The following is a 19,021-nucleotide window of genomic DNA, read 5'->3' on the forward strand; positions in this document are numbered from 1 at the left end:
ACATTAGGTGTAGTCACACAGTGTTTACACACACTAACATTAGGTGTAGCCACATTAGGTGTAGTCACACAGTGTTTACACACACTAACATTAGGTGTAGTCACATTAGGTGTAGTCACACAGTGTTTACACACACTAACATTAGGTGTAGTCACATTAGGTGTAGTCACACAGTGTTTACACACACTAACATTAGGTGTAGCCACATTAGGTGTAGTCACAGTGTTTACACACACTATTAGGTGTAGCCACATTAGGTGTAGTCACACAGTGTTTACACACACTAACATTAGGTGTAGTCACATAGTGTTTACACACACTAACATTAGGTGTAGCCACATTAGGTGTAGTCACACAGTGTTTACACACACTAACATTAGGTGTAGCCACATTAGGTGTAGTCACACAGTGTTTACACACACTAACATCATCTCCCTCCCTAAGGCCCAGGCTCGATGCCATCGGATCGGGCAGAGTAAAGCAGTGAAGATCTACCGGCTGATCACCAGGAACTCGTATGAGAGGGAGATGTTCGACAAGGCCAGTCTGAAGCTGGGTCTGGATAAAGCTGTGCTACAGTCCATGAGTGGGAGAGAGAATGCTGCTAATGGGGTAGGAAGCGTTATTACACACTGCTCTGGGATCAGTGGGGTACGTCATCATTTCTCTGATCACACTTATCATGTGTAAATATTTCCTGTTCCAGGTTCAGCAGCTGTCCAAAAAGGAGATCGAGGATCTTCTGCGTAAGGGAGCGTACGGAGCGCTGATGGACGAGGAGGACGAAGGCTCCAAATTCTGTGAAGAGGACATTGACCAGATCTTACAGAGACGCACTCAGACCATCACCATAGAGTCCGAGGGCAAGGGCTCCACCTTCGCCAAGGTAACGTGTGTCTCTCTCTCACACACACAGGGGCAGGGGCAGAACTAGGGGTACTGGGGGGGAGCTCCTACTACAACTCATCACTCATTGTGTTTAAAGAACAGACAGAACACAATTATACTGCTGATATATAATGAGGTGTGTTAATAAACATGATATAAACACTTATGTCATTACTTATGTTCCTTTCCCTCTCCCACAGGCCAGTTTTGTGTCAGCAGGGAACAGGACAGACATTTCTCTGGAGGACCCAGACTTCTGGCAGAAGTGGGCAAAGAAAGCCGAGCTGGACCTCGATGTCATTAATGGCAGGGTGAGTCTCTCTATCTGTCTCTCTATCTGTCTCTCTCTCTGTCTCTCTCTCTCTCTCGCTCTGTCTCTCTCTCTCTCGCTCTGTCTCTCTTTCTCTATCTGTCTCTCTCTATCTGTCTCTCTCTCGCTCTGTCTCTCTCTCTCTCGCTCTGTCTCTCTATCTGTCTCTCTCTATCTGTCTCTCTGTCTCTCTATCTGTCTCTCTCTATCTGTCTCTCTCTCTCTCTCGCTCTGTCTCTCTTTCTCTATCTGTCTCTCTCTCTCTCTCGCTCTGTCTGTCTCTCTATCTGTCTCTCTGTCTGTCTGTCTGTCTGTCTCTCTGTCTGTCTGTCTGTCTCTTTCTATCTGTCTCTCTCTCTCTCTCTGTCTGTCTCTCTCTCTGTCTGTCTCTCTCTCTGTCTGTCTCTCTTTATCTATCTCTCTCACACTCTCTCTCTCTCACACACACACACACACACACACACACACACACACACACACACACACACACACAGAGTAAAGAAAAGCACAGTGTAGAAGTGTACTGATGTTTTATTTTTGCATGATGACATTAAACAGTTCTGTATAATTCTGTATATAAAAGTAAATAATGACATTTGACTTATTTGTAATAATTCTGAGTAAAACAGTCTTACACCTTTACTGTCGTGACTCCAGCCTGTGATGTGGTGTTAGCAGCTTTAGTTTGTGTGTGAAACTGAGGGCATTCCTCTGCATTCCTCTGCCCCAGCTTCTCCTCATCACTACAGGTTGTGAGTGTAATTATCGAGGCTCATTTCCCCTGAGGCTAACAGTGTGTGTGTGTGGAATGTAGCTTTAATTGGGCAAATGTGAAATTGCTGAGAACTCCTCCATGGTGGGGATTTTTCCCTGTAATCACCAGTGCTCTGTGTACTCTGGGGAACTGAACGCTCTAAAGGGAGACACAGAATTCTGTGTCCTAAATACACTGAAACGTGTAAGTGTGGGAAAGTGAGTATAGTGAACAGGGGCACGTTAACCTCGTCATGTTTTATACCTCAGCATCAGTACCACATGGATCCTGATGGAACATTATAGATGTCTAGTTTATCTGCTTCTGTCTGTGTGTGTGTGTGTGTGTTAGAATACGCTGGTGATCGACACACCTCGGGTGAGGAAACAGACCCGGCACTACAGCTCCATAAAGGAAGATGAGATGATGGAGTATTCGGAGCTGGAGAGCGACTCTGAGGATAAACCAGTTACAAAACCTCGCCGGCCACAAGACCGGGCTCAGGGATACCCTCGCAGCGAGTGTTTCAGGGTCGAGAAGAACCTGCTGGTCTACGGGTCAGACACAGTCTCTCACACACACACACACACACATGGCCTGCTCTGTGCTGAAGTGAGTGAGCAGCAGGAACCTCAGACAAGATCAGTGTGTGTGTCTCATTTCCTCTGATGATGAGATTTCTCAGCACACTTCACACTCTACTGTCACACTTAATTACACATCAGTCCTTGGTGCTCAGCACTAATCACGCAGTGTCTGACCATCACCATCGTTACTGACGTGCCCTCCTCCACGTGGCATTTAGACGTGCCCACCTCTTATGGCTACGCTGCTAATTATACTACTAACATTAAATAGTTAGCTGTCACACTGGTTAATGCTGCTATAGCAGTGCACTCATTAACACTCAGGTTTTTGTGGGGGGTTCTTTTTGTTCACTAGAATGTTCTTGAGTGTTCAGGGCTTGCTAGTTTTTAGTTCTTAGTGCAGGGTGGAGTGGGGGATCCAGGGAGCACACACAAGTGTGTAATAAACACACAGAGAACTTCAACAGCAGATAAAAATGAGAGTACAGAGTAACAGTCTGATCAGCAGACCTGATGAACCCAGTCTTAGCACCTTCAGAACACACGCTAATGAAGGATGAAGTGAAGGATTTCTCCACATCTGTACATGTTTAGGCTATAATTATGATGTTTATGTCCCTGACGTAGCTGGGGGCGGTGGAAGGACATCCTTTCTCACGGGCGGTTTAAACGTCCTCTATACGAGCGAGATGTTGAGATGATCTGCAGAGCGCTGCTGGCCTACTGCCTTCTCCACTACAGAGGAGATGAGAACATCAAGAGCTTCATCTGGGACCTAATCACTCCTACTGAGGACGGACAGAGCAAAACACTAACTAACCACTCAGGTACACACACACACACACACACACACACAGATGGTGTCACTGATTGGAGGAAGAAATAAATGTTCACTCAAAACACAGACTGACTGTAACTAACTAAACTGTTTGTCTGCTTAATTGTGTGCGTGTGCGTGTGCCTGTGTGCGTGTGCCTGTGTGTGTGTGTGTGTGTGTGTGTGTGTGTGTGTGTGTGTGTGTGTGTGTGTGTGTGTGTGTGTGTGTGTGTGTATGCTCCCTTGCATGCAGGTCTGTCTGCTCCTGTACCGCGAGGTCGGAAAGGGAAGAAGGGAAAGTTACCAGCGACCCAGACGAATGTGCCTCAGGCTGATTGGCTGACAGAGTGTAACCCAGATGTGCTGCTGCAGGAGGACAGCTACAAACGCCACCTTAAACACCACTGCAACAAGTACACACACTTACTACTGCTCCACCTCACAGCTGTTACTGTCTTATTACATGTATTCACACTGGACATCAGACACACACACACACACACACACACACACACACACACACACACACACTTACTACTGCTCCACCTCACAGCTGTTACTGTCTTATTACATGTATTCACACTGGACATCAGACACACACACACACACACACACACACACACACACACTTACTACTGCTCCACCTCACAGCTGTTACTGTCTTATTACATGTATTCACACTGGACATCAGACACACACACACACACACACACACACACACACACACACTTACTACTGCTCCACCTCACAGCTGTTACTGTTACTGTCTTATTACATGTATTCACACTGGACATCACACACACACACACACACACACACACACACACACTTACTACTGCTCCACCTCACAGCTGTTACTGTTACTGTCTTATTACATGTCCAGTGTGAATACATCAGTATACACGCACACATGTATACACACACATACACACACACACACACGTATACACACACACACGTATACACACACACACGTATACACACACACACACACACCTATCTGCACCCTTTGTCTGAATGGCACTAAAATGCATCAGTTCAGTACAAAGTGACTCATCTGGTCACAGAACAGTGTTTTATGTCTAAAGAGATCTTGGTCAGTAAATCACACCGTTATTCACTCATTGTTCTCCTCATTACTCTCTCTCTCTCTCTCTCTCTCTCTCTCTCTCTCTCTCTCTCTCTCTCTCGCTCTCTCTCTCTCTGTCCATCACCTGCTGGTGGCTTTTGTTTTGTGTAAAGCCTCTGGTTTCATCTGATAAATAATTTCTGTGGCTAAGCTTCTTTTGTTGGGTCTCACCATGGGGGCTTCTCTCTCCCTCCCCCCCCCCTCTCCCTTTCTCCCCCACTCTTTCTCTCTCCCCATTTCTCTCTCTCTGTTTCTCTCCCTCCCTCCCTCTCTGTCGTCGTCCCCCATCTCCCTCCCTCTCTCTTTTTGTGGCCCCCCCCCCCCCCCCTCTTTCTCTCTCCCCATTTCTCTCTCTCTGTTTATCTCCCTCCCTCCATCTCTGTCTTAGTCCCCCATCTCCCTCCCTCTCACTTTCTGTGGGCCCCCCCCCCCCCCCCCCCCCCCCCCCCCCAACGGTCTTGCTCTGGCGTGCAGTAGTTCAGGAACTGTTCCAAATGGATAGGTCTGAAGTGCACAGAGCTCCAGCCATCTGCTCACTGCTCCACTCAGACTTCCCTCGGTCCTTTAGAGACATCCTGTTCACACATCACTACTTCCTTATAAACAGGAAGTGAGAGAATGTTGTTCAGGGAGAGACTGTGAGTAGGACAGTAGTGAGTTAATGTGAGTAATGGTGTGGGGATGTGATGGGGGGGGGGGCTAAGTTAAGGCTGACACATACATAGAGTTAACAGGGAGAGAAGAGACAGATGCATGGCAGGTGGAGGCTGGGCAGGAAAGGGTGAATGAGTTTGGGATGGAGAAAGGAAAGATGGAGGGATGGCAGACTGTGCAGTGGTGTGGGGCAGGCCAGGTGCCAGGCAGGCAGACCTGTTGGAGATACACACGCGCGCGCACACACACACACACACACGCGCACACACACACAGAGGTGATTATGGTGTGCCATCTGTCAGACTGTGGCTTGGCTAATCAGGCCTGGCAGTATGATGGATGAGCTCTGGCACATTCACCCAAACTCACTCACTCTTTCATCTCTCCCTTCTGCTTCCCTCTGTCTCTCTCTTTCTCTCTCTCTCTGTCTTTCCTTCTCTCTCTCTCTCTCTCTCTCTCTCTCTCTCTCTCTCTCTCTCCACTCTCTCAGTTCTTATTCCCTTTCTCCAGCTGTTTATCTATCTCTCTTTTTTATCCTATGTATTTTTCATGCATTTAGTCTGTATCATTCAAATCGATCTTCCTGTCCATATGAAAATTAAAATAAATAAATAATACACACACACACACACACACACACACACACACACACACACACACACCAGTTATGATGGATCATCTCTTTTACATTTTTCTCCTCTCCCCTCATGCTCACTTCTTCATTTGTTTCTCTCTTCCTTGTTTCACTACCAGAGTGTTGCTGCGGGTGCGAATGCTCTACTATCTGAGACAGGAAGTGATCAGTGACCTGGCAGACCGCATCCTGGAGGGAGCTGATTCCAGGTTGGTCTCCCCCTCCCCCCTCTCTGTCTCAGCCAGATGTGCATGCATGGATAATGTGTAGACGTGCCTGTCATCCTGATGCTCTTCCCTACTTGAGTGTGTGTGTGTGTGTGTGTGTGTGTGTGATGGTGGATTAAAGGCAGTATAAATAAGTTAAATGCTTTGTTGTTGAGGTCATTTTATATCTCATAAGGAGGAGGTGGAGTGTTAATGGCCTGCTTCTTTTCCAGATGCACAAACACAATACTGTTGATTAAATTACTCACTGCTCCTCTTCACTGTACACTTCCTGTTTGCCTCCCTTCATTTTTAAAATGTGCTTCCTGTTTGTTCTGTTTGTTTACTGCTTTCTTTAATCCCACTTCCTGTTTCCCTTTCTACTTCCTGTTTGTGTGGATCTTTTTAATTCCACTTTCAATTGAATGCATTTCATTCTTTGTGTGTGTGTGTGTGTGCGTGTGTGTGCCTGTGTGTGTGTTCACAGTGAGCTGGATATCTGGATTCCACACCCCCTCCATGCTGAGGTTCCCACTGATTGGTGGGATGTGGAGGCTGATAAATCGCTCCTCATCGGTGTGTTTAAACACGGTAAGTCCCGCCTACTTACTGCTTGTTTATTGGTGTTCCCATGGGGACAGTGTTAGTGGTGTAATGAGCACTAATGACCTGCACACACTGTGACCTATCGTAACACACACACATGCTTTCTTTAAAATATACTTTGTGTTGTTTAACATAATTAGTATTTAATCATCACTTCCTCCCTTCCAGTTAGTTGCATGTTTAGCCTTTACACTGAAGGTGTGTGTAGGACAACAGCTCTGTCCCTCTGCGCCGTGATGTAATGTCTCTGGTAAAGGGACAGAACGAGTGTTTGTACAAGTTACAATCTAAATCCAGTCACAGTGAGGTGATCCCCAGTGCACCACTAACCCTAACACCACTTTATTCACTAATGTACCCTGACACACACTGACACACACTCGTATATAAATAAGAGGTTTGTCCCTGAGGAAACACCACCTTCTCACTTCACTCGGTCTTTCTCCCATGAGCACAGCCTGGTTAACCCTGCTGCCCCACACACACACACACTAAGGATGGCATGTTCTTAACCATAATCTCAGGAGGGTCTGTGGAGGGGTTTAGTCTCAGAGAGACACAGCTGGAGAGACAGACAGGTGGGAGGAGTCATGGGCTATAAAGAATATGCTCATGGTCAGCAGCAGCAGTTGTGAGCGGTGTGTAAACACATGGATCCTAATTGAATTGTGATGTAGGGGCGGGGCCATTACTGAATAGGGGGAAATGAGCAGTTCTCTGGTGAAGTGCTTCTTCATCTCCCCCACCGTGCACACCCAGATCCGCCATTTCACATCTTTTCTGCATGGATGCTTTCAGCACACACCTCGACTGTGCCCTGTTTCTGTCCTGCCAAGTGTGAGACCTCCTGATTTATTCCAACATGAGTGTATCTGCAGTTTGTGTATCATCCTCCACACAGAGCTTTATATTGCTCATGTGTCTGCTGTAATGTTTGCTTTAACTGGAGATCATTCACAAATCTCTGCAGGTAACAACCCTTCTGTTGTCCTTTAAATGGTAAATATTCAGCATCGAAATCACGAAATAAATCTGAAACTTCTGAATAGATCTTTCTCTTTTAATTCAGTTTGTTTGGGTTTTAATTCGCTTTCTCTCACAGTCGCTTTACAGAAGTATAGAAACAGAATAAATAAATAAATAACAATTTAAAGTGTAAAATTAAGTTACACGAGATCTCCACCATCTCCCTAATGAGCAAGCCGGAGCAGACGGTCACGGTTATCAGGATTTACCTTCACTGATGAATGTTTTTTATTAACCCTTTATTAACCCTGATGGACCTGACATCAGCCTCATGTTCATTTACATTTACAGACACCCTTATACAGAGTGAATTACAACTGAGCAATTGAGGGGTAAGGGCCTTGCTCAGAGGCCCAGCAGTGGCAGCTTGGTGGACCTGGGGTTTGAACCCATGACCTTCCGATCAGTAGCCCAACACCTTAACCACTGAGCTACCACATCCCATGTTCCTCACCATCACTGAACACGTCCTGTTACACTTCAGTGACAGAATCATTAACAGCTTCTACTGACTTTTTGTTCTGATCCACATCAGCTGATGACACACGGTCGGTCGTTCTAGTTGTCTTGTGATGTGATGGTGGTGGTGTTTGTTGTGCTGCAGGTTATGAGAAATACAACTCGATGCGAGCCGACCCGGCGCTGTGTTTTTTGGAGCGAGTGGGAATGCCGGATGCCAAAGCCATTGCCGCTGAGCAGAGGGGAGCGGACATGGTGGCAGATGGGTAATGCTGGACCCCAATCTTACACACAGCAAGAGAGACACCTCTTTCTAGCAGTCTCTGTCTTTCTCAATGTCCTCTCTCTCTCTCTCTCTCTCTCTCTCTCTCTCTGTCTGTGTGCTTGCATTATTTTTTATATTAATACCAGATTTAATTCATCTGTTACTTACATTTGCACTCATGAACCTGCAGCTTAGACAAAACAAGGACAAGTTGTATTTATTCTTCAGTAAACACATTAAGTGTAGTCTCTGTTTCTCCCCCCACAGTGAGGATGAAGACCCCGAGTACAAACCTCTGCGTATGACCTTCAAAGATGATCTGGATGTGAGTTTACACACAACCTGTTTATTTTAAACTGTATGTTTGGTTCTGTGATTGATTGATTGATTTTATTTATTTATTTAAGGATTTCACAAACTCTCCTCTGGATGACAAAGAGGAGGTGATGGAGTTAGAGACTGGAGAAGGTGTGTGTGCATTTTACTGCTGCTGTTTTGTTAGAACAGACTTTATATCAAATTGAGTTTAAATGCCACTTTAACTCAGATCTGTGTTCAGTCATAATGACAAAAATTACCCTTTCATCTCAATGAACACACACACACAGTAAATAGAGCTGTACACACACACACACACACACACACACACACAGTAAATAGAGCTGTACACACACGCACACAGTAAATAGAGCTGTACACACACACACACACACACACAGTAAATAGAGCTGTACACACACGCACACAGTAAATAGAGCTGTACACACACACACACACACACACAGTAAATAGAGCTGTACACACACACACACACACACACAGTAAATAGAGCTGTACACACACACACAGTAAATAGAGCTGTACACACACACACACACAGTAAATAGAGCTGTACACACTAACACACACACACAGTAAATAGAGCTATGCACACACACAGTAAATAGAGCTGTGCACACACACAGTAAATAGAGCTGTGCACACACACACACAGTAAATAGAGCTGTACACACACACACACACAGTAAATAGAGCTGTACACACACAGTAAATAGAGCTGTACACACACACACACAGTAAATAGAGCTGTGTACACACACACACAGTAAATAGAGCTGTACACACACACACACACAGTAAATAGAGCTGTACACACACAGTAAATAGAGCTGTACACACACACACACAGTAAATAGAGCTGTACACACACACACACAGTAAATAGAGCTGTACACACACACACACACAGTAAATAGAGCTGTACACACACACACACACAGTAAATAGAGCTGTACACACACACAGTAAATAGAGCTGTACACACATACACACAGTAAATAGAGCTGTACACACACACACACACAGTAAATAGAGCTGTACACACACATACACACAGTAAATAGAGCTGTACACACACACACACACACAGTAAATAGAGCTGTACACACACAGTAAATAGAGCTGTACACATACACACAGTAAATAGAGCTGTACACACACAGTAAATAGAGCTGTACACACACACACAGTAAATAGAACTGTACACACTAACACACACAAACAGTAAATAGAGCCGTACACACTAACACACACAGTAAATAGAACTGTACACACTAACACACACACACAGTAAATAGAGCCATACACACTAACACACACACAGTAAATAGAGCCGTACACACTAACACACACACAGTAAATAGAGCCGTACACACTAACACACACACAGTAAATAGAGCCGTACACACTAACACACACACACAATAAATAGAGCTGTACACACTAACACACACACAGTAAATAGAGCCGTACACACTAACACACACACACAGTAAATAGAGCCGTACACACTAACACACACACAGTAAATAGAGCCGTACACACTAACACACACACACAATAAATAGAGCCGTACACACTAACACACACAGTAAATAGAACTGTACACACTAACACACACACACAGTAAATAGAGCCATACACACTAACACACACACAGTAAATAGAACTGTACACACTAACACACACACACAGTAAATAGAACTGTACACACTAACACACACAAACAGTAAATAGAGCCGTACACACTAACACACACACAGTAAATAGAGCCGTACACACTAACACACACACACAGTAAATAGAACTGTACACACTAACACACACACAGTAAATAGAGCCGTACACACTAACACACACACAGTAAATAGAGCCGTACACACTAACACACACACAGTAAATAGAGCCGTACACACTAACACACACACACAATAAATAGAGCCGTACACACTAACACACACACAGTAAATAGAGCCGTACACACTAACACACACACACAGTAAATAGAGCCGTACACACTAACACACACACAGTAAATAGAGCCGTACACACTAACACACACACACAATAAATAGAGCTGTACACACTAACACACACACAGTAAATAGAGCCATACACACACACACACACACACACACAATAAATAGAGCTGTACACACTAACACACACACAGTAAATAGAACTGTGCACACTAACACACACACACAGTAAATAGAGCTGTACACACACACAGTAAATAGAGCCGTATACACACACACACACACACACTAACACACACACACACACACACAGTAAATAGAGCTGTACACACACACACACAGTAAATTGAGCTGTACACACACACACACACACACACACACACACACAGTAAATAGAGCTGTATACACACACACACACACACACACACACACACACACACACACAGTAAATAGAGCCGTACACACACACACACACACAGTAAATAGAGCCGTATACACACACACACACTAACACACACACACACAGTAAATAGAGCTGTATACACACACACACACACACACACAGAGTAAATAGAGCCGTATACACACACACACACACACACACACACAGTAAATAGAGCCGTATACACACACACAGTAAATAGAGCTGTACACACACACACACACACACACAGAGTAAATAGAGCCGTATACACACACACACACACACACACACACACAGTAAATAGAGCCGTATACACACACACAGTAAATAGAGTACATCTTATTAAACACCTTCCCTGTTGTGGTGTTTTGCAGCCCCTAAAGTGAGTGAGGTACACGGGGGTAAAGTTGGGAATCTGTACTGGCCTGCAGCTTCAGCTCTCACCGCACGCTTGCGTCGCCTTATTACTGCGTACCAGCGCTGTCACAAGAGACAGGAGATGCTGATTAAACCGGACGGCCGTAGACGCAGACGTCACCGTGACGACCACCTCCTTGTCATGGCGACTGAGGGCGGGGCCTACAGTCTGGAGCCCAACAGGATGGCTGCGACATCATATCTGACTGAAGGAGCTTCGTTTGTTAAAACCTCACCATTCCTACACGAGAGCGCCGCCCTGTTGGCCGACGGAGCTGCATTCTTCAAAGAGAGACGTCAGAGGTGAGGCTTTTCTACATGTTTAACTTCATATGATTAGGTGAAGACTTCAGCTGAAATTATTTATAAACACACTGAGCTGAGTGTAAAATATCTTAACCTGATCTTTATTTTCCTCTCTCTCTCTCTCTCTCTCTCTCTCTCTCTCTCTCTGTTTGTGTCTCTGTCTCTCTCTCTCTGTGTCTCTCTCTGTCTCTCTCTCTCTCACTCTCACACTCTCTCTCACTCTCTCTCTCTCTCTCTGTTTGTGTCTCTGTCTCTCTCTGTCTCTCTCTCTCTGTGTCTCTCTCTCTCTCTGTGTCTCTCCGTCTCTCTCTCTCTCTCTCTCTGTGTCTCTCTCTCTGTGTGTCTCTCTCTCTGTCTCTCTCTCTCTCTGTGTCTTTCTCCATCTCTGTCTCTCTCTCTGTCTCTCTTTGTCCCCCCCCCCCCCCCCCCCCGTCCTCCAGATGGACGAGGCGTGAAGAGGCAGATTTTTACCGTGTGGTGTCTACATTCGGGGTTGTTTATGATGTCCAAACCCAGTGTTTTGACTGGTCCCAGTTCCGGGCCTTTGCTCGTCTTGATAAGAAGACCGATGAGAGTCTGGAGAAATATTACTATGCCTTTGTGGCCATGTGCAAGCGCGTGTGCCGAATGCAGGTCAAAGACTCAGGTACGACTTGTCCTTATTTTCAGCTTATTAACGCATCGACTTGTTTAAGTCATTCGCTCCTGTTTTAGTACGAGTCCTAAAGTGTGTGAGGTGTCTCCTGTGTCCCAGCAGAGCTGGCCGACCCGACTCTGATCATCGACCCCATCACAGAGGAGAGAGCCTCCCGCACACTGTACCGTATCGAGTTACTGCGGCAGATTAGGGAGCAGGTTTTGCCCCACCCCAAACTGGAGGAGAGACTCCGCCTGTGTCAGCCCAGCCCCGACCTCCCGGCCTGGTGGGAGGCAGGAAAACACGACCGGGATCTTCTCTACGGAGCTGCCAAGCATGGAGTAAGTCGCACAGACTACCACATCCAGAATGACCCAGAGCTCGGCTTTCTGCAGGCTCAACGCAGGTTCATCCAGAGCCGAGGACCTGACACGGCCCTGACCTCAAACCCTCTCACCACCGGGGATCTGATCAAAGACCAGCCGAAGGACCAGCTCAAATACGACAGTATGGGAAAAGCAGACATCGAGGAAACGAAAGAGGAGAAAGCGGAGGCCGCTTCACCCAAACAGGAAGTGAAGACGGAAGAGGAAGAAAAGACTCAGGACAGGGAGCAAAAAGAGAATGACAATGAAGCAGAAGTGAAGAGCGAAGAAAGTCACAGTATTCCTCAATCGACCGACGAGGAGAAGGTCACACAGTCTGAGGACACACTCACACTTCCTGTTAGTGTCGGCAAGGACACCATCACGGGGGAACCGGAGAACCCGACAGGTCCGGAGGAGAACCTCAACACAGAAGAGGAGGAGGAGGAAGAGGGGGAGAAGATGGATGAGGACAAATCAGAGAAATCATCACAGGCTGAAGGTAAACAAAGTTCACATGTGATTATCTCCCCCTGGACACATGCTAATGATTAGATTCAGACATGTGGATGTTCAACACTGCTGTAATTCATCATGTTCTGTCTCCGTTAGCTGAAGCATCCTCAGAAAGGAAGAACTTTGACGAAGAGAGTAACGCCTCCATGAGCACAGCACGAGACGAGACACGCGATTATTTCGGCATGGACGATGGCGAGCCCTCTGTGTCTCAGACCTTTGGTGAACGAGCTACCTTCTCCTTCTGGCCCAAGGTAAATAAATACAGGAAGTCTCTTGTCACACATTTTAGGCTTAGGGCAGTTTGATCAGTCCATCTCATTGTAAACACGCACACACACACACACACACACACACACACACACACACACACACACACACTTACATGCGTCTGTGCTGGGTGTGTGTTACAGGACCGGGTGATGATCAATCGAATGGACAGCATCTGTGAGGCCATCATCAAGGGCAAGTGGCCATCCAATAGGAGGCAGTTATTTGACTTGCCTGGCCTGTTGCCTGGATATAATGCCATGGCAACGGACAGCCCTATACCCAGGAGGAGCATGGGAGACTTCTCCATGATGAATCAGAGCAGCTACAGTGGGAGTGATGACATCACCTTGTCACCACAGGTCAATAAGGCAAGTCTCTCTCTATCTCACACACACACACACACACACACACGCACACACACACACACACACACACACACTTTCTCCCAGGCACAGTGTCTCCATCTATCCTCCCAACACCCACAATGCTTTTGTTCTATTATAGCAACATTATTTTAAAAGTCTATTCTGATGGTTTCTTCTGATCTTTATTGTTACCTGGGACTTTTAGATCTTATAAACATTTATAAACTGAAACTACAATTAATACAGAAATGTCATAGTACCTTTTTACCCCCGGTCACTTCGTGTGTTGTCTCTGATCCGATAGCTGTCTGATCTGTTAAAACTGCCCCATTTACATCAGACCACATAAACGCATCTCGGCGAATCGGATATCGATCCGATCTTTCTGCTCCTGCCCAAAATGCAAATATATTTGCCCTCATTTCCGGGGTAACTGAAACAGAACGCGATCAAAAAGAAGGCATAAAAAACGGTTACGACGTTTATGCTACAAAAAAACAGCGTTTACTGTTTGCTGCATTTTCGCTGGCGGCAGCAGCGCGTTTTAAGCCCCGACGAGACGCCTGGGTGAAAGATCACCTGCGAGTGACGTAGTTCCGTTTGGGAGGAGTTTAGCGCTGACGTATGTGGCTCGAACAACCACATTCATTTACACCTGTCCAGTTTCATCTGAAACGCGTCCCAGACCTCCTCCTGAAGGGGTTTGTACCATCGGGGTTATATCCGTCTCCAAACCGTTTCAGAGGGCATTTAGACCTGGTCTTTTTACCATGGGGTAGATATCTGATCACAGAAAACACAGGAAGTGACCAGGGGTAAAAACGCCCTTAGGCTATGCTGGGGTAAAATAAATGAAGGTACTAAACTACAAAATTCAGGTGTAATTTAATATAATCAGGCTGGTGGGTTGCAGGTGAAGTCTTTATTCCCTTTGTTTCTCTTTCTGTTTGAGGTCAGTCATTTATCGTGTGTGTGTGTGTGTTTGTGTGTGTGTGTGTGTGTGTGTGTGTGTGTGTGTGTGTGTGTGTGTGTGTGTGTACAGGAAGAGGCCCTGAGTCTGTCTGTTCCTCGTCAGCGGAGACGCAGAAGAAGGAAAGTGGAGATCGAGGCCGAACGAGCCGCAAAGCGCCGCAATCTCATGGACATGGTTGCACAGCTCCGTGAGTCTCACGCTGCAGAGAGCCAGACTCGAGCTATGGATCTCACTAAAGCTCTACACGGCCTGGCTCCATCCTCCTCCACCTCCACCTCCTCTTCAGCCTTCCCCAGTGCCATGGCTTCCCCGATGGAGCTGCTGCACGCCGCCGGAGCTTCCAGAGCCAACGGAGCGATGCTGGAGGCTGAGATTCCCACACGAAGGAGGAGAGGACGCAGGAAAAATGTTGAGGGCCTCGAGCTACTCTTCATGGGCAATAAGGGTTCAAAGCCCAACACGGTACATCACAGTCCTGTTTTTATTATAACCCCTGATGGATGAACTGTTGACTAGCGTGTGATGGCGTGTACAAGGTCTTTACCTCAGACAGGTCTGAACTGGTCTGAACTGGTCTGTGTGCTTTGGTCTTTACAGGAAGATTCAAACGGGACCAAAGGTTTTACAGACGGAGCACACGTGCTGCCTCAAGCACACACACACATTCCAGCTCCTGCACAGAAGGAGGAGGGCGACCATCTTAAAGCAGAGGATGGAGCGAGCACCAAGGATTTACAGGAGTGGCTTAGACAACATCCCACCTACACCATGGATGTGCCTGGATACATACCAGTGAGTGTTTGGGGTTCTGTCCCACCACTTTATATTAAAGACACCAGGATGCTGTGTTTAGTCCTGACTGCAGCAGGTGGGGATGGGTGTAGTTATGGAGCAGGTGGGGATGGGTGTAGTTATGGAGCTGATGTGACTGCAGCAGGTGGGGATGGGTGTAGCTATGGAGCTGATGTGACTGCAGCAGGTGGGGATGGGTGTAGTTATGGAGCAGGTGGGGATGGGTGTAGTTATGGAGCTGATGTGACTGCAGCAGGTGGGGATGGGTGTAGTTATGGAGCTGATGTGCCTGCAGCAGGTGGGGATGGGTGTAGTTATGGAGCTGATGTGCCTGCAGCAGGTGATAATCTCTGGTCTTTAATGTTCTGTACAGAAGAGTGAAGAGCTTCTCCTCACACAGCTCAGTAAGCCCAAGCAGAAAAGACATCGCTGTCGAAACCCCAACAAGATCGACATCAACACGCTGACCGGAGAGGAGAGAGTTCCTGTGGTCAATAAGAGGAACGGTCGAAAGGCAAGAACTAAAAATAATAAAATCACACAATGTAATGGTGCTCGTTGCCCTGCATGTTTGTCCTCTCATTATCAGTCTAATGTTTATTCCCTTACCCTGCAGATGGGGGGCGCTATGGCTCCCCCGATGAAGGATCTGCCCCGGTGGCTGGCTGAGAATCCCGAGTTCTCCATCGCTCCAGACTGGACAGACATCGTCAAACAATCTGTGAGTGTAAATGCTGAGTAACTTCAGACTGACGAACACCTCGATCTCAACAGGCATTCAAACCTTCCTCAGTATAAATGTGAGTGACTTTGTTTCATTCTCAGGGTTTCCTGCCCGAGTCCATGTTTGACCGCCTTCTGACCGGTCCGGTGGTCAGAGAAGAAGGGATCCGGCGCCGAGGACGGAGACCTAAATCTGAGATTGCTAAAGCAGCTGCAGCTCAAGCTTCTCTCTCTGTGGCTTCTTCAGCCTCCACCTCGGCCGTCAACCCCTTCCTACTGAACGGCCTTTTTGGGGGGATGGACCTCAGCAGCCTGCAGAACCTACAGAACCTACAGAACCTGCAGCTCCTCATGGGCTTGTCTCCTTCTCTGGGTGCAGGAGCTGCAGATAACAAGACCTCCACTACCATGTTGCCTCTCATGCTGCCTGCCATGGGCACCCTGCCCAACGTCTTTGGCCTTAGTGGACTTTTTGGTGGCAACATGGCGGCTGCTGCTGCTGCTAACTTAAACACCACGACCACATCGGAGTCTGAGGAAACAAAGAAAGATGGAGAACCCAAGGAGGAAGGTGAGAAGAAGGAGGAATCAGAGAAACCCGCTGAGACGGAGTCAAGCGATGCAAATGCGGCCGCTGCAGCGACCAGTCTTTCCACCAACCCTCTGGCGTTTAACCCCTTCCTGCTCTCCACCATGGCTCCTGGGCTTTTCTACCCCTCCATGTTCCTGCCCCCTGGTTTAGGTGGTTTGAGTCTGCCTGGCTTTTCTCCTGCTGCTCTCGCTGAGCTCCAGAACGTGATGAGTGGAGCATTAGGAGCGACTGGAGAGGAGAAGGAGGTAAACAAGGAGAATGCACAGACTCAGGATGCAGTTAAACCCAGCAGCACTGCGGACAACAGCGACTCCGAGGACGGAGACAACAAAACCCAGGACTTTACCGGCGTGGCAGAGGAGCTGGACTCTGTGGAGGCAGAGGAGGAAGAGGACGACGACGATGAAGAGGAAGAACTTGGAGACGATGATGATGAAGACAAGAGTGATTAAGGAGGCAAATCCACCTGACTGACTTTCTGCCTTTTCCCCAGAGGGCTTTTTTTTTAATGAATAACTCTACTGATGTCCCAAACAGGATTTTATGTCATTTTGGTTTAGTTTAGTTAACAAGTGATCAGTACCACGATGAGGGAACACACACACACACACACACACACACACACACACACACACACACACACACACACAGGCTGTAATGGACATGCTTTGGCCTGTGGTGATGTGCTTTATAGAGGAGGTGATGACTGAACCATCCAGTATCCTGGTAGGAATGAGAAGGTTCCCATGTTGCTTTGCTGCTTCTTTCTGTTCAATTTTTGACTTTTTTCTCCTTCTACTGTTGTTGATGTAAACAGTGAGTAGCATCTGGAAGAGGAACGTTCAGTGGCATACAGTTTTAAACAGCATTAAGACGAGTGACTCTCTCCAAGCTGCTGAAAACCCAACTAAAGAGAATGAAATGTGGATTTTGTTTTTGTCGTACTGTTCTGCTGAGGGATGAAGTTCTCACATATCAAAGCGTACACTTGGACTGCTCAAGTCTCTCACACTGACAATCTATACGGGTGACGAGACGCTCGGCCTGTGGAGACAGCAATAACACGAAGGCAGCTCCTGAATGTTCCACTTTACCACAGTGTGTGTGAGGGGGTGGGGGGGGGGGTGTACGGGTGTGAGCGTATGGGAGTGTGTGTGTGTGTGTGTGTGTATGTACGGGAGTGTGTGTGTGTGTGTATGTACGGGAGTGTGTGTGAGTGTGTGTGTGTGTGTATGGGAGTGTGTGTGTATGTACGGGAGTGAGTGTGTGTGTGTGTGTGTGAGTGTGTGTGTGTATGGGAGTGTGTGTGAGCAGATAGAGGTGTGTGTGTGTACGGGAGAATGTGTGTGTGAGCAGATGGAGGTGTGTGTGTGTATGGGAGTGTGTGTGAGCAGATAGAGGGGTGTGTGTGTACGGGAGTGTGTGAGTGCAGATGGGGGGGTGTGTGTGTGTATGGGAGTGAGTGTGAGAGCAGATGTGTGTGTATGGGAGTGAGTGTGAGAGCAGATGTGTGTGTATGGGAGTGAGTGTGAGAGCAGATGTGTGTGTATGGGAGTGAGTGTGAGAGCAGATGTGTGTGTATGGGAGTGAGTGTGAGAGCAGATGTGTGTGTATGGGAGTGAGTGTGAGAGCGTGTGTGTGTGTGTGTGTGTGTGTGTGTGTGTGTGTGTGGCAGACAGGTGTTTGTAAAATGGATGTGTCATGACTTATTGCGGTCGAATCGTCTCCTAAGGATCTCCACGATGATGCACTGGTGTAAGGATGAAATCAGGTACCTTTATTAGAATGGACGTTGTTACTTTAGCCACCAAGCTGAACAGCATTACCTCAGATCTAAACTAGCCTTGAAGTTTACAGACATAAGTGTTGTAAATGTTTTGTTTCTGTTGTCTTCACTTTTCTCCTTTTTTATTTGAAACATCATGTATGATGACCTGTAAATGGCTGCCAACTGTAGTAATGATGCTTTTAATAAAAGTGACATGA

At 46.9% G+C, this 19,021-nt stretch overlaps 1 protein-coding gene across 1 annotated transcript in view; it reads left to right on the forward strand.

The window, feature by feature from the left end:
- The window catches only part of chd7 (chromodomain helicase DNA binding protein 7), a 57,781-nt gene extending 39,550 nt beyond the window's left edge, over positions 1–18,231 (forward strand). The window contains exons 15-35 of the mRNA XM_047820455.1: positions 445–612; positions 707–886; positions 1,089–1,199; positions 2,304–2,509; positions 3,167–3,366; positions 3,609–3,768; positions 5,892–5,981; positions 6,466–6,569; positions 8,215–8,335; positions 8,602–8,659; positions 8,742–8,802; positions 11,451–11,796; positions 12,240–12,445; positions 12,554–13,303; positions 13,414–13,571; positions 13,731–13,958; positions 14,998–15,390; positions 15,526–15,720; positions 16,094–16,234; positions 16,337–16,441; positions 16,546–18,231. Coding sequence (XP_047676411.1) covers positions 445–612; positions 707–886; positions 1,089–1,199; positions 2,304–2,509; positions 3,167–3,366; positions 3,609–3,768; positions 5,892–5,981; positions 6,466–6,569; positions 8,215–8,335; positions 8,602–8,659; positions 8,742–8,802; positions 11,451–11,796; positions 12,240–12,445; positions 12,554–13,303; positions 13,414–13,571; positions 13,731–13,958; positions 14,998–15,390; positions 15,526–15,720; positions 16,094–16,234; positions 16,337–16,441; positions 16,546–17,487 — 4,923 coding nt within the window. The 3' untranslated portion in view covers positions 17,488–18,231. The remainder of the gene's footprint in view (positions 1–444; positions 613–706; positions 887–1,088; positions 1,200–2,303; positions 2,510–3,166; positions 3,367–3,608; positions 3,769–5,891; positions 5,982–6,465; positions 6,570–8,214; positions 8,336–8,601; positions 8,660–8,741; positions 8,803–11,450; positions 11,797–12,239; positions 12,446–12,553; positions 13,304–13,413; positions 13,572–13,730; positions 13,959–14,997; positions 15,391–15,525; positions 15,721–16,093; positions 16,235–16,336; positions 16,442–16,545) is intronic.
- The last annotated feature ends 790 nt before the right edge of the window (positions 18,232–19,021 follow it).

This window comes from Tachysurus fulvidraco, chromosome 11 (assembly GCF_022655615.1).
Source record: "Tachysurus fulvidraco isolate hzauxx_2018 chromosome 11, HZAU_PFXX_2.0, whole genome shotgun sequence".
Classification (NCBI taxonomy): domain Eukaryota; kingdom Metazoa; phylum Chordata; class Actinopteri; order Siluriformes; family Bagridae; genus Tachysurus; species Tachysurus fulvidraco.